Genomic DNA, 12,070 nt, shown 5'->3' with positions numbered 1-12,070 from the left:
GCAGTTTAAAACATGAATTGCAGCTGTCAGATTAACTATACGTCTATGCAGAGTTGGTTCTTGGGGTGGGACCCCCTACTGATCATTCCTTTATGGCCTCCATAAAATGTAACATATCTACTCAATAGAAAAAAAATTCTTAAACATGAACGTATAAGTGCATTTCTTGGATAGCATAATGCCCCTCCGGATGGAAGCGGTCCTGACGTCTTCCCAGCTTTACTAGATGCTGACATCTCCGAGACATCTTCCCTATCAATTTACTGCAAGTGGTTCCTGGAGGCACACAGCTGGTTTCCATTGACATACACTGCGGAGGCCAGTCAGCGACAGAATGTGTCACTTCATTTTCACAGCTTCCATTGAATATATATGTGCGAGGGTATGGAGCTTGTGTTCGGATTGCTTTTATCTGTCCACGTAGCAAAATGTTAATAAAAGAATCCATTTACAGAGGTATGGCAACCTCTCTGCCCTGGATGGGATGTGCGCTATTGTCTGGGCGATGTCACCGGCACTGGCTGCCCACCGCTCCATTTGTCATTCCCTTTGTCTATAGATTTCTTGCTTCTTAATAAGGCCGTTGTTATCCCGGGAAGAATCTTGCTCATTGGTTTTCTGTCTCTCCCTCCCTTCCCCAATAGCCGCTCCGAGAGGTAGGGGGGTCGATCCTGTGTACGAGACGCTGCGCTATGGAACCTCTCTAGCACATCTAAATCGCTCGACGTGTAGCAGCGTGTCCGAGTCCCCCACCCGCAGCTTGGTAAGTGAACGGTAAAGCGCCAGCGCGCCTTCTCTAGCAGGGAAGATTGATGCTCGCCGAAGTGGCAGGCTAAAAAATAACAGGTGTATCTGCAGCCCCCCGACCAGAGATTGTCAGATTGTCATTGTCAGTTCACTAGACATGGATGTGTCTTACAGAGCGAAAAAGAAGAAAGGGCGGACGATCCGGAAGGAAGCATCCAAAGCAGCGAGGAGAGTCCGAGTCACCCCGGTGAGAGAGGAGACATGAGCTGCATGAAAACACTTAAAGGAAAAAAATATCTTTCAAATCAACTAATGTCAGAAAGTTATACAGATTTGTGAATAACTTCTGTTTAAAAATCTCACATCTTCCGCTACTTATCAGCTGCTGTATGTCCTGCAGGAAGTGGTGTATTCTTTCCAGTGCTCTCTGCTGCCACCTCTGTCCATGTCAGGAACTGTCCAGAGCAGGAGCAAATGCCTATAGAAAAGCTCTCCTGCTCTGCGCAGTTCCTGTCACAGACAGAGGTGGCAGCAGAGAGCTTCATCCACCATTTGTCTTATAGCCCAACCATCATCTCTCTAGTCTGATCTCTACTCTCTATCCTCTGTTTAGTGTTCCCAGTAGATGAAACCACCAGTGAAGATGCCCGCAGTGTGACGGTGAGTGATTGACAGGTGGGGTAGGGGTTGTGCTAGTAATTTGGAGGTATCCCTCTAAAACCGATCTGTCTCTTTCTGTTCAGAGCACAGTATCAGCCGGCAGGACAAGGAAGGAAATGTCACCTATGTACTGCTATGTGGCTCTATATAAATTCCTGCCTCAGGAGATTAATGATCTACCATTACAGTGAGTACCAGAACCATTGTGTCCTGTCTACTATCAAGCTGTGTCCTGTCTATGATCCATATCACTATACCACCACCCGTCTTGTTATCCAGTCTTATACAGTCTACATCTCCATCACTCTACATGGAGGACACTGATTGGTTAAACCGATTGATAAGAGGCTATTCCTCACATAATGGAAAGTTATGCAATTTTCTAATATAGTTTAAACATCAATTTTCTGCAGTTTCCAGGATCTTGGATTGCAGTAATGGAATGGAAATATTTATTGTCATTATAGGATCCCATGGTTTGCTATGGAGTTATACTAGGGCTTTTGCTGTTGAAAAATTGCAATGTACAGCGTCCTACTGTGTGCATTGCGGCTAATGAAAGCCATTGTGGATGTGAGCATAAATCAATGGGCAGATTTCTGGTTGTGGCACCATGTATAATGCAATGCAGCCATGCTCACGTTCATTAACAAGACATAGCAATCTCTTACTAAGCCATGTATGAGTTGGCTAACATGGCCATGTAGCCCTAGCTTTATACTATGTACTGATATGATCATCAAAAAATCATATAATCAATGTTTATATTAAAGGGGAACTCCGGCAATTTATTTTTTATTTATTTATTTTTCAATCAACTGGTGTCAGAAAGTTGTAAATTCTTCTATTTAAAAATCTTGCTTCTTCCAGTACTTATCAGCTGATGTATGTCCTGCAGGAAGTTGTTTATTCCAGTCTGACACAGTGTTCTCTGCTGCCACCTCTATCCATGTCAGGAAACTGAAATCCTCATAGAAAACCTCTCCTTCTCTGGCCAGTTCCTAACATGGACAGAGGTGGCAGCAGAGAACACTGTCTCAGAATGGAAATAATACATCACTTCCCGCAGGACATGCAGCAGCTGATAAGTAGTGAAAGACTTGAGATTTTTAAATAGAAGTAAATTACAAATCTGTATAACTTTCTGTCATCAGTTTATTTGAAAGAAAGAAAGTTTCGCCGGAGTTCCCCTTTAATATAAAAATTTTTCATATAGAAAGTTTCTAGTGAAACCAGTGAGCTGCATCATTGCAAAAATTCCTCTACAACAATATCCATAGAAGGAACCTGTCAGATGATTCATACTAAATAAGAGTTGAACAAAGGCTTTTATTCCGGGTATGGAGGCCGCCTGTAATAATACGGATGCTTTACAGCAAACTACGGGAAGGATTTTCAGGGCCTTTGAGCAACTCTGGAGCTTCACATCAGATATCCCTCAGATGTTGGGGTGTAGATGGTTTCAGGACTTGCTTTGTTTCTGACTTGTCAGATGAAAACACCAAGACCTCTGATAAGCCCAGGAGGGGCGCAGGACTGACAAGTGATAGAACAAGGATTTTATGTGCAGAATTAAATAAAGAAGCGAACAACTCTTGGTTCTATGGGTGTTAAATAGGGCAATGGCCGTCACCCCGTAGGTCTGCAGCTGTGGCCAAACTACAACTCCTAGCATGCCCTTGTCAATACTATATGTCACCGGGATGATGGTGGTGCAGGAGCTGGGAAAACATCATTGGCAGCAGGCGTCAGCTGTATATTACAGTCTTTCGTCTACTATAACTTCCGGGGTTGGAGATAACTCTGATCTCAGCTGTTTAAAGGGGTACTCCAGAAGATAAAAATTGTTTTCAAATCAACTCATGTTAGAGAGTTATACAGATTTGTAAATAATGTCTATTAAAAAATCTCAAGTCTTGTAGTACTTATCAGCTGCTGTAGGTCCTGCAGAAAGTGATGTATTCTTTCCAGTCTGACACAGTGCTCTCTGCTGCCACCTCTCTTTGTATCAGGAACTGTCCAGAGCAGGAAAGGTTTTCTATAGGGATTTGCTCCTGCTCTGGACAGTTCCTGACATGGAAAGAGGTGGCAGTAGAGAGGACTGTGTCAGACTGGAAATAATACACCACTTCCTGCAGGACATACAACAGCTGATAAGTACTGAAGACTGGAGATTTTTAAATAGAAGTCATTTACAAATCTATATCATTTTCTGATACCAGTTCATTAAAAAAAAAAAAAAAAAGAAATACCCGTTTAATTCCATAGATGCTGTCAATTGTGCCTGTGGTAACTAAATGGTTAAACCGCTGTGCTGATAATCTCAGTAGTCACATTCCTACTAAGATGTCTCTCAGCATTACACCAATAGACAACAACTAAGGCTGCATGCATTCACATGTTCCGTGAAATTGTCTGTAATCGCGGATCCGCGACCACAGACAATTTTAGGGGCCTTTGAATCCTATCGGTGGAGATTTATCAAACATGGTGTAAAGTGAAACTGGCTCAGTCGCCCCTAGCAACCAATCAGATTCCACCTTTCATTCCTCACAGACTCTGGAAAATGAAAGGTGGAATCTGATTGGTTGCTAGGGGCAACTGAGCCAGTTTCACTTTATACCATGTTTGATAACTCTCCCCCATGAGTCTATTCAGACAATCCATGCCACTAGGAAAAAATTAGAACATGTCATAACTTAGATGTGATCATGGCATGGATTAGCCAATAGAAGTCTATGGGATCTGTGTTTGTCACGGACGTCACATCCGTGAGGTCTGTGAAAGATGCAGATCAAACTAAAGGGAACCTGTCACCCGGCATTACGGCGCAGAGCCCGCCCGACAACCCCGGTGGAGCCCCGGATACTTACCCTTTGCTGCAAGCCCCACTTCTGGACTTGGTCCCGGAACGGAGATCTCACCTTCGGAAGCCGTTTGCGCGCTCTGCAGAGATGAGTCCGACGCCCATGGAAAATGACGGCTACAGTGATTCTCTATGGGCATCGGACTCATCTCTGGTAATTAGCATACAGCGCGTGCTCAGCTTCGGGTGCCGATATCTCCGTCCGGGGCCCGGGTTCAGGAGCGGTACTTGCAGCAAAGGGTAAGTATCCGGGGCTCCACCGGGGGGGGGGGGGGGGGGTTTGGGCCGACCCTGCGCCGGAATGCTGGTTGACAGGTTCCCTTTAAAGCAACTAGACAAATTAGTCACACATTTTATGTGGATATGGATACAGATGCACCAGGATGCCATTACTGACCAAATTGCACAGATCACGGATTAAAAATTGTGGAAAGTAGCCTTGTCTTCCTAATCACTGAAAACTACAGCTAATGTAGTAAAAAAAGAACACCCCCCCTCAAAAAAAAAAATTGCTTCATTGATGGAAAAAAAATTAAAACATTTATGGCCCTCAGAAAGCAATAAGGCAAAAACAAACAACTGTGATGCCAAGTATACGGTAAGCTCCCTCTAGTGGTGACTGTATTTAGGTAGAATTATACAATTCAGCATTATAGGACAAATGTATTATTCATATGCCAGAAAGAAAGGAAAGACTGTTGGAAGATTGGGGAAACTGTTACAAATAATTCAAAATGTGGTGATTGCAAATGAGAGTAGATTTATGCCAACTTTTGAACCATTTTCTGGTTTTAGTATTACAGGTGTATTCTCATATAAAGAGGTTATCCAGGGTTAAAAAAGCATAGTCACTTTCTCTCAAAAACAGCGCCACCCCTGTCCTCAGGTTGTGTGTGATATTACAGTTCAGCTCCATTCACTTCAATGCAACTGAGCTGCAATACCACACCAAAACTGAGGACAGGAGTGGTGTTGCTTTTTAAAGAAAGTGGCTATGTTTTTCAAATGGGCCTTTTACACACACAGATTTATCTGACAGATTTTTTTAAGCCAAAGCCAGGAATGGATTTGAAAAGAGGAGAAATCTCAGTCTTTCCTTTATGACCTATTCCCTGTTTATAGTCTGTTCCTGGCTTTGGCTTCAAAACCTTTGTCAGATATCTGTGTGTGTAAACGGACCCTAAGCCTGGATAATCCCTTCAAAAACTAAACTGCAGCCTGTTGGAATGTAAAATAACAAACTACAGCAATACTCACCCTTCTCTGCTGTGATCCGCTCTCCCCGCTATACCGATGATGTTCTGAAACCCACTCAGCCTCAGTGATTGGCTACAGTGGGTTCAGATTGTCATCAGCAGAACAAGGAGAGTGCATCATTAAGCTAAGTAACCAGAGACCACAGGCAGAACACAGCATCGGTGGTGGAGCCGGGGAGGTGAGTATTGCTGCACTTTGTTATTCTACAGCCCTAGCAAGCTGCAGTTTAGCTTTTAAATAAATCAGAATACCCCTTTAAGAAATCTATCTAAAACTTTTAAACCACCCCCTCTCTCTGTTAATCCCACCCATTTTTTTAAGTCATTTATACTTTGTTTTATTTATGGTGCAATTTATGCCAAACCTTTTGCCCATATACAACAGAAAGCTACCCCATATCTGTACACAGTTAGAGCTCCGTATCACAAAAATAATAATAATATAAGGATATTTTAAGAAGGGAATGTTGGCCCTGAAACGACATGGTGTTTCTTTACACTAAGGGCCACATGTATCATCCTGCGAACGGATGATTTTCGGCGGAAAGTGGCGATTTGCGTATTTTTTTATACGCAAATGGCCGATCTGCGAATAGAATATTCGCAAATCGGCACTTTCCGCCGAGTACGCCAGGGGGGCGGAAAGGGGGCGTGTAGTGGGCGGAACGGAGGGCGCGGACTCAGAGTCCGCGCGATTTACCATCTGTTCTGCCCAAATATACGCCGAAAACCTACTCCAGTCCTCAGCTGGCGTAGGTTTTCGGCGGTGCGCACCGGATTTATGTAGAGGCAGTCCGCCTCTACATAAATCTCCGTAGCGCCGGAGCTGCGGGGGAATTTTTAAGTCCGGACTTAATAAATGCCCCCCTTAAAGTGTATCTGTCATGAAGCTCCCCTTACAGATCAGTGGGAATGAATCTGGGATTTCAGGTCTCTGTGGATACGGACACGAAATAGGTTCCAACGCATTATGGTCTCATTGTGTGACCATAGGCATGGAGACCCGAACTTCCGAATTAACAGAGGATCTCACCGTTGATCCGAAAGCAGGAGGTCACTTTAAGGCTTTTCATAATGTGGGGGGAAAAGGATTGATATTTGATTTACTCCATACCTTGTCCCACCCAATTTCTCACTTTAATACACTCAACCTTGGATCATTCACATGTCACAAATCAATATCACATTTACTGCTCATTTTTCACTACTATTGGAAATTTAACCATAAAATTACAAAAAAACAAGCAGAAATGTGTTCTTAGATCCATTCAGACAGAGGGAACCGTATCAAGCTGCAGACTATATGGAGGGCTGGATACACGCCTTAGCCTTGCACCTCAATTTCCAACCAGAAGCACTATAGTTTTTTCTTTCATTTTGGCTCCGGCAGCAAGCTTGCACACGTACTCACCCGGACGCACCCACATCACCTCACTCACCCACATGACCTCATACTCACCCGGACGCACCCACATGACCTCATACTCACCTGGACGCACCCACATGACCTCACACTCATCCGGACGCACCCACATGACCTCTCCTCTGTGAGGAGGCTGGAAGTTAGTGTCTTCTATGTATCTATATGATAACACTCTCATTAGAGACGCATAGTAGACAGTGACTTCAGGCCCCTGTAGACTCAAGAAAGTTGAAGGAGAAGTCATGTTGGTTGGAGCAGGACCGGAACGGCATTGAAGATGGAAATACTACCGCTCCCCTGGTGAGTATGTGTGCAAGCTTACCACCAAGGCCGAAATAATAAAAATCTAAAAATCAAAAATAGAGAGAACAACACATGTCTACTTCCATCTAAACATTGAGTCAGGTGTTGCATGGCACTACAGGAAACCTTGCTGGTGGTCTTTCAAGTCCTTTAAATGGTTTGTACAAGAAGCTTTATGCATTAACTTTCCGTGCTCAATCCTTTGCGCTAAACTCAATCTCTAAAGTATACCTTCCAAGACAAGGGGTTCGAGTGCCATATCATCTCTTGTTGGTGAAACTATGCCAACATGTGGTGGCCAACAGTCACACAATAGGGTGAAAACATTGTACAGCCATTGGCTATCACATGCGGACAAAACCACAATGGTATCTGCCCCCCTCATCCTACTTCCAAGATAGAGATAGAAGGGGAGCACCTGGAAACAAGGAAAGGGAAGACCTCTCCTGCTCCCCAAACCCCTTTTAGCTTTACAGTGTTACTAAAGGAGTGGTGGTTTGAACACTATGACACCCAACTACACATAAAGGTCCCCAAAAGAGCTGCTGTGAGCATGCTCTGCGGCTGTCATATTTAATCTCTTTGGGACTACTGAATATTGCTGAATGCTGCACTTTGCAGAACTCCCATAGACAGTAAACAGAATGGTGGGCAGAACTCCCATAGACAGTAAAGAGAGCAGTGGGCAGAACTCCCATAGACAGTAAACAGAGCGGTGGGCAGAACTCCCATAGACAGTAAACAGAGCAGTGGGCAGAACTCCCATAGACAGTAAGTAGAGCAGTGGGCAGAACTCCCATAGACAGTAAAGAGAGCGGTGGGCAGAACTCCTATAGACAGTAAAGGGAGCGGTGGGCAGAACTCCCACAGACAGTAAGTAGAGCGGTGGGAAGAACTCCCGTAGACAGTAAACAGAGCAATGGGCAGAACCCCCATAGACAGTGAGTAGAGTGGTGGGCAGAACTCCCGTAGACAGTAAACAGAGCAATGGGCAGAACCCCCATAGACAGTGAGTAGAGTGGTGGGCAGAACTCTCATAGACAGTAAGTAGAGCGGTGGGCAGAACTCCTATAGACAGTAAGTAGAGCGGTGGGCAGAACTCCCATAGACAGTAAGTAGAGCGGTGGCAGAACTCCCATAGACAGTAAGTAGAGCGGTGAGCAGAACTCCTATAGACAGTAAGTAGAGCGGTGGGCAGAACTCCCATAGACAGTAAAGTAGAGCGGTGGGCAGAACTCCCATAGACAGTAAGTAGAGCGGTGGCCGGGGACACCTTTGTGGTTGAACAGCCACCAACCAGCTAGTTATTCCCTATCCTGTCGATAAAGTATAACTCCTGAAGGTCATTTCTTTTATTCCAGCCATCTGTTTTATCATGTACTAGCTAACCTTAGTTGTCCTTCAGTCTCTGCGTGAATCTTGTTTCATAATTAAATATCCATTGCCAAGCATAGACAGGGGCAGCTCTAGTCTGTATGTGCCAAGCAATTGGGGGGGGGGGGGGTGCTATAAGGATTGCAGTAGTAGTAATACCCGGGGCACTGTGGCCAGAGGGGCCTAAAGACCACTTTGCCCCCTAAGAAGACACCACATGGTAGATGCGGGCACAGCACTCGCATTAGGACCCAGTGGCTTCAGGCTAGGCTTCTGCAAATGTAACATATGGCCAAAGGCTTCAAGCAGCTTTCTTCAAGATAGTATGTGTCTTGTCAGACACGCTATAATAGATTATCATATGATAGCCCTAGAACAGTGTTGTAGTGATATTTGCAAACCCAACACCACAGATGGTCATATACTTCAGATAGCAAGCATTCAGCCGTCAGCCATCTATCCCGACCCCCGCCATACACTTGCATGTTTCCTTTGTTGTCAATAGGGATATAAGTTGCTGCCAGACCCCTCTATCTCTCAGCACAAAAAAAGGGTCGGACAAGACAGGAAGCCCCCCAAATACATCAACAGTCATATGTTCCTGCAAATATCAGGGGGTTCAGCTGTCCTTACTATAATATATATGGTCAGCTCAAGAAAGGAGATTGTTAGAGAATAATTTTGATGAAAGAGATAGATAGATAGATAGATAGATAGATAGATAGATAGATAGATAGATAGATACTGAGTAGGCAGATACATGATAGACAATTGATATGAGGTAGGAAGATATATATGTGTATAAATGTATATATACTTTATATATATATATATATATATATATATGAGACAGATAGATCATAGATAGAAGATATTTAATATACATATAGAATCTTTAGTCAAATTTTCCACATTATTAGCTATATTTCCTGACCTCTTCAGTACTGTATAATGGTGCATAGACCATGGCACCAACTGTATGTTCTCATAATCTCCTATGTCTTATACTTTCACCCATCTTCTCCTCCCCTCTTCCCCCTATCGTGTTCTCGTCCTGCCATCTTTCGCCGTATCCCCCCTTCCCCTCCATCCCTCCCTCTTACAATTCTCCTCTTCTCCCCCCCACAGGCCCGGTGACAGAGTTATGGTGATGGATGACTCAAACGAGGATTGGTGGAAGGTGAGAAATCTAGATTTTATGGTCTCAGCAGGTAGAGCGGAAAAAAAAAGAGATGGGGTAAACAAGTGAAAATGGATTGTAGAGAGCCAGGTCTTCTCTTGTCTCAGCATTGTTAGTGGCACATGAAGACTTCTCCAAAATAAGTGATAGGAAGGTGTAAAACAATTAGATTGGACAGCAATTATAGGAATGAATGATACAGGGATGGAGGAGAGAGGAGATGATGTTATCTCCATAATCCCTACCCATGTGCAAGCATGTAATTATTCATGAGTGACCCCTCCACCCACCATTCCTCCGCACTGTCAGCCTCATTCTCCATAAGTTATTGTCAGAGCATCCAGGCCCTCCTCTGTGTGTGGGCAGACGATTGAGGTCACACTGTGATAAACACAGAGGGAGATCGCCCAGACATACAGAAGAGGGATATGGAAAATAGGCAGGGAGAAACATTAAAAGTGATGACAATAGAAAGTAACAAAGGCCTCCATTCATCCTAAAAATGCCCATACAAAGAAACACGTCATATCTGTGCTCGCTGGCACCTGTGGACCCCATACCCCCTTTGTTGTTTGAGAGAAGAGAAGAATCACACAAGTTCTTTTCCAGCAATGAGTTATTCTTATCATCAGACGTTCTTATAGGGAACCTGTCATCACTTTCATGCTGCCTGAACTATGAGTCATCTGGGTGGTCTCCAGCAGCTTCTACCCATCCCACCAGTCTTGATTGTTAGATCCTTTCCTACCTGGGTAGAGAGTACCAGTGGGGCATCCAGAAGGCACCAACACGAGTCCTGCTGACTTAGGGGTTTTAGGCAGTATGAACGTGATGACAGGCTGTCTTTATCTTCCCTCCTTAAATGGGTCCTCGAGGTAGGAACCCTTTTTCGGCAATGCCCGGGGAGTGTCACCTAGGCGGGACTTCACAGCAGTTGGGCCCTCTCTCCATGAAGAAATGAAGCAAGAGTAAAAAGAGTGACAGTATCACTTTAATACTTTATGTCTAATGTCTAAAGTCATTCTTCTCATGGTGATCCTTGGTGACCTGCTGGCCTTGATAGATCTCTCTCATACGCAAACAGGAAGAGTTCTACCAATAAAGGCTGGTGGGACTGCCCCAATTACTCAAACTTAAGGCAGCATAAAAGTGATGACAGGCTCCCTTTAAATTATGTACACCAGTTTTGTTTTATATATATATATAAAGCACAAACTTTTGTGCAGGCCTTATTTTTACAAAAAAGACTTGGTGCCTTCCTAATCTTTTAAAAGTGGGTAGGGATTAATAGGAGGAACCATGTCCTCCATGGGACTATCCTACAGCTGCAAAAGTGTGCTGCCTACAGACTCTAGGAAAGAAAATTTCAGGAATATTATTCCTCGAAGTCAGTGTGAGAAGTAGTGCTGCCTACAGACTCCAGGAAAGAATATTAAAGGTATACATATTTTATTATTCCTGGACGTCATACAGCAGCACAGTATGAGAACTAGTGCTGCCTGCAGACTCCTGGAAAGAATATTACAGGTGTACATATTTCCTGGACATCATACAGCAGTGTAGTGTGAGAACTAGTGCTGCCTACAGACTCCAGGAAAGAATATTACAGGTGTACATATTATATTATTCCTGGACATCATACAGCAGCACAGTTTGAGAACTAGTGCTGCCTACAGACTCCTGGAAAAAATATTACAGGCATACATATTATATTATTCCTGGACGTCATACAGCAGCACAGTGTGAGAGCTGGTGCTGCCTACAGACTCCTGGAAAGAAAGATTTTAGTTGAACAAATTTTACTAATAATTTATGGCAGAAAATTTACTTGAATTATATCAGAAATCATTGGCAGCATGTTATTGGAAGAAAATCAAGTTTTTGTGCCAGCAAATCTTCACATTAGGCCAGTGTATGAAACACAAGCCTTAATAAACTCCCCATCCCCCCCCCCCAATAGTATCCCTTTGGGGGGGCTCTAACGTGTACTAGAATAGACATCATATGATGACCTTTACTTCCAGGGGAAATGTTGTGACAGGACTGGCTTCTTCCCTGCAAACTTTGTGCAACGGGTACGACTAGGGGAAACAGTGTGGAGAAGCACAAAGACATTCCAGGGCGTGAAGGAGCAGGGACAACTAAGCTTGAAAGAAGGACAGGTAAGTCTTTGCTATTCCCCCTATATACAATGCTGTTAGTTCAGGTCAGTAGACTGTGGTCAGATTTATTGCTTGGTGAATGCAGCTTAACACTGACGT

General features: G+C 43.9%; 1 protein-coding gene across 1 annotated transcript in view; it reads left to right on the top strand.

Annotated features, from left to right (window-relative positions):
- STAC2 (SH3 and cysteine rich domain 2) overlaps nucleotides 1-12,070 on the top strand; it is a 44,523-nt gene that overhangs the window by 29,695 nt on the left and 2,758 nt on the right. The window contains exons 5-10 of the mRNA XM_069952410.1: nucleotides 645-763; nucleotides 922-994; nucleotides 1,361-1,407; nucleotides 1,491-1,594; nucleotides 9,758-9,809; nucleotides 11,834-11,971. Of these exons, the coding sequence (XP_069808511.1) occupies nucleotides 645-763; nucleotides 922-994; nucleotides 1,361-1,407; nucleotides 1,491-1,594; nucleotides 9,758-9,809; nucleotides 11,834-11,971 (533 nt within the window). The remainder of the gene's footprint in view (nucleotides 1-644; nucleotides 764-921; nucleotides 995-1,360; nucleotides 1,408-1,490; nucleotides 1,595-9,757; nucleotides 9,810-11,833; nucleotides 11,972-12,070) is intronic.

This window comes from Dendropsophus ebraccatus, chromosome 14, assembly GCF_027789765.1.
Source record: "Dendropsophus ebraccatus isolate aDenEbr1 chromosome 14, aDenEbr1.pat, whole genome shotgun sequence".
Classification (NCBI taxonomy): domain Eukaryota; kingdom Metazoa; phylum Chordata; class Amphibia; order Anura; family Hylidae; genus Dendropsophus; species Dendropsophus ebraccatus.
This window is presented reverse-complemented; position numbering and strand designations above follow the sequence as displayed.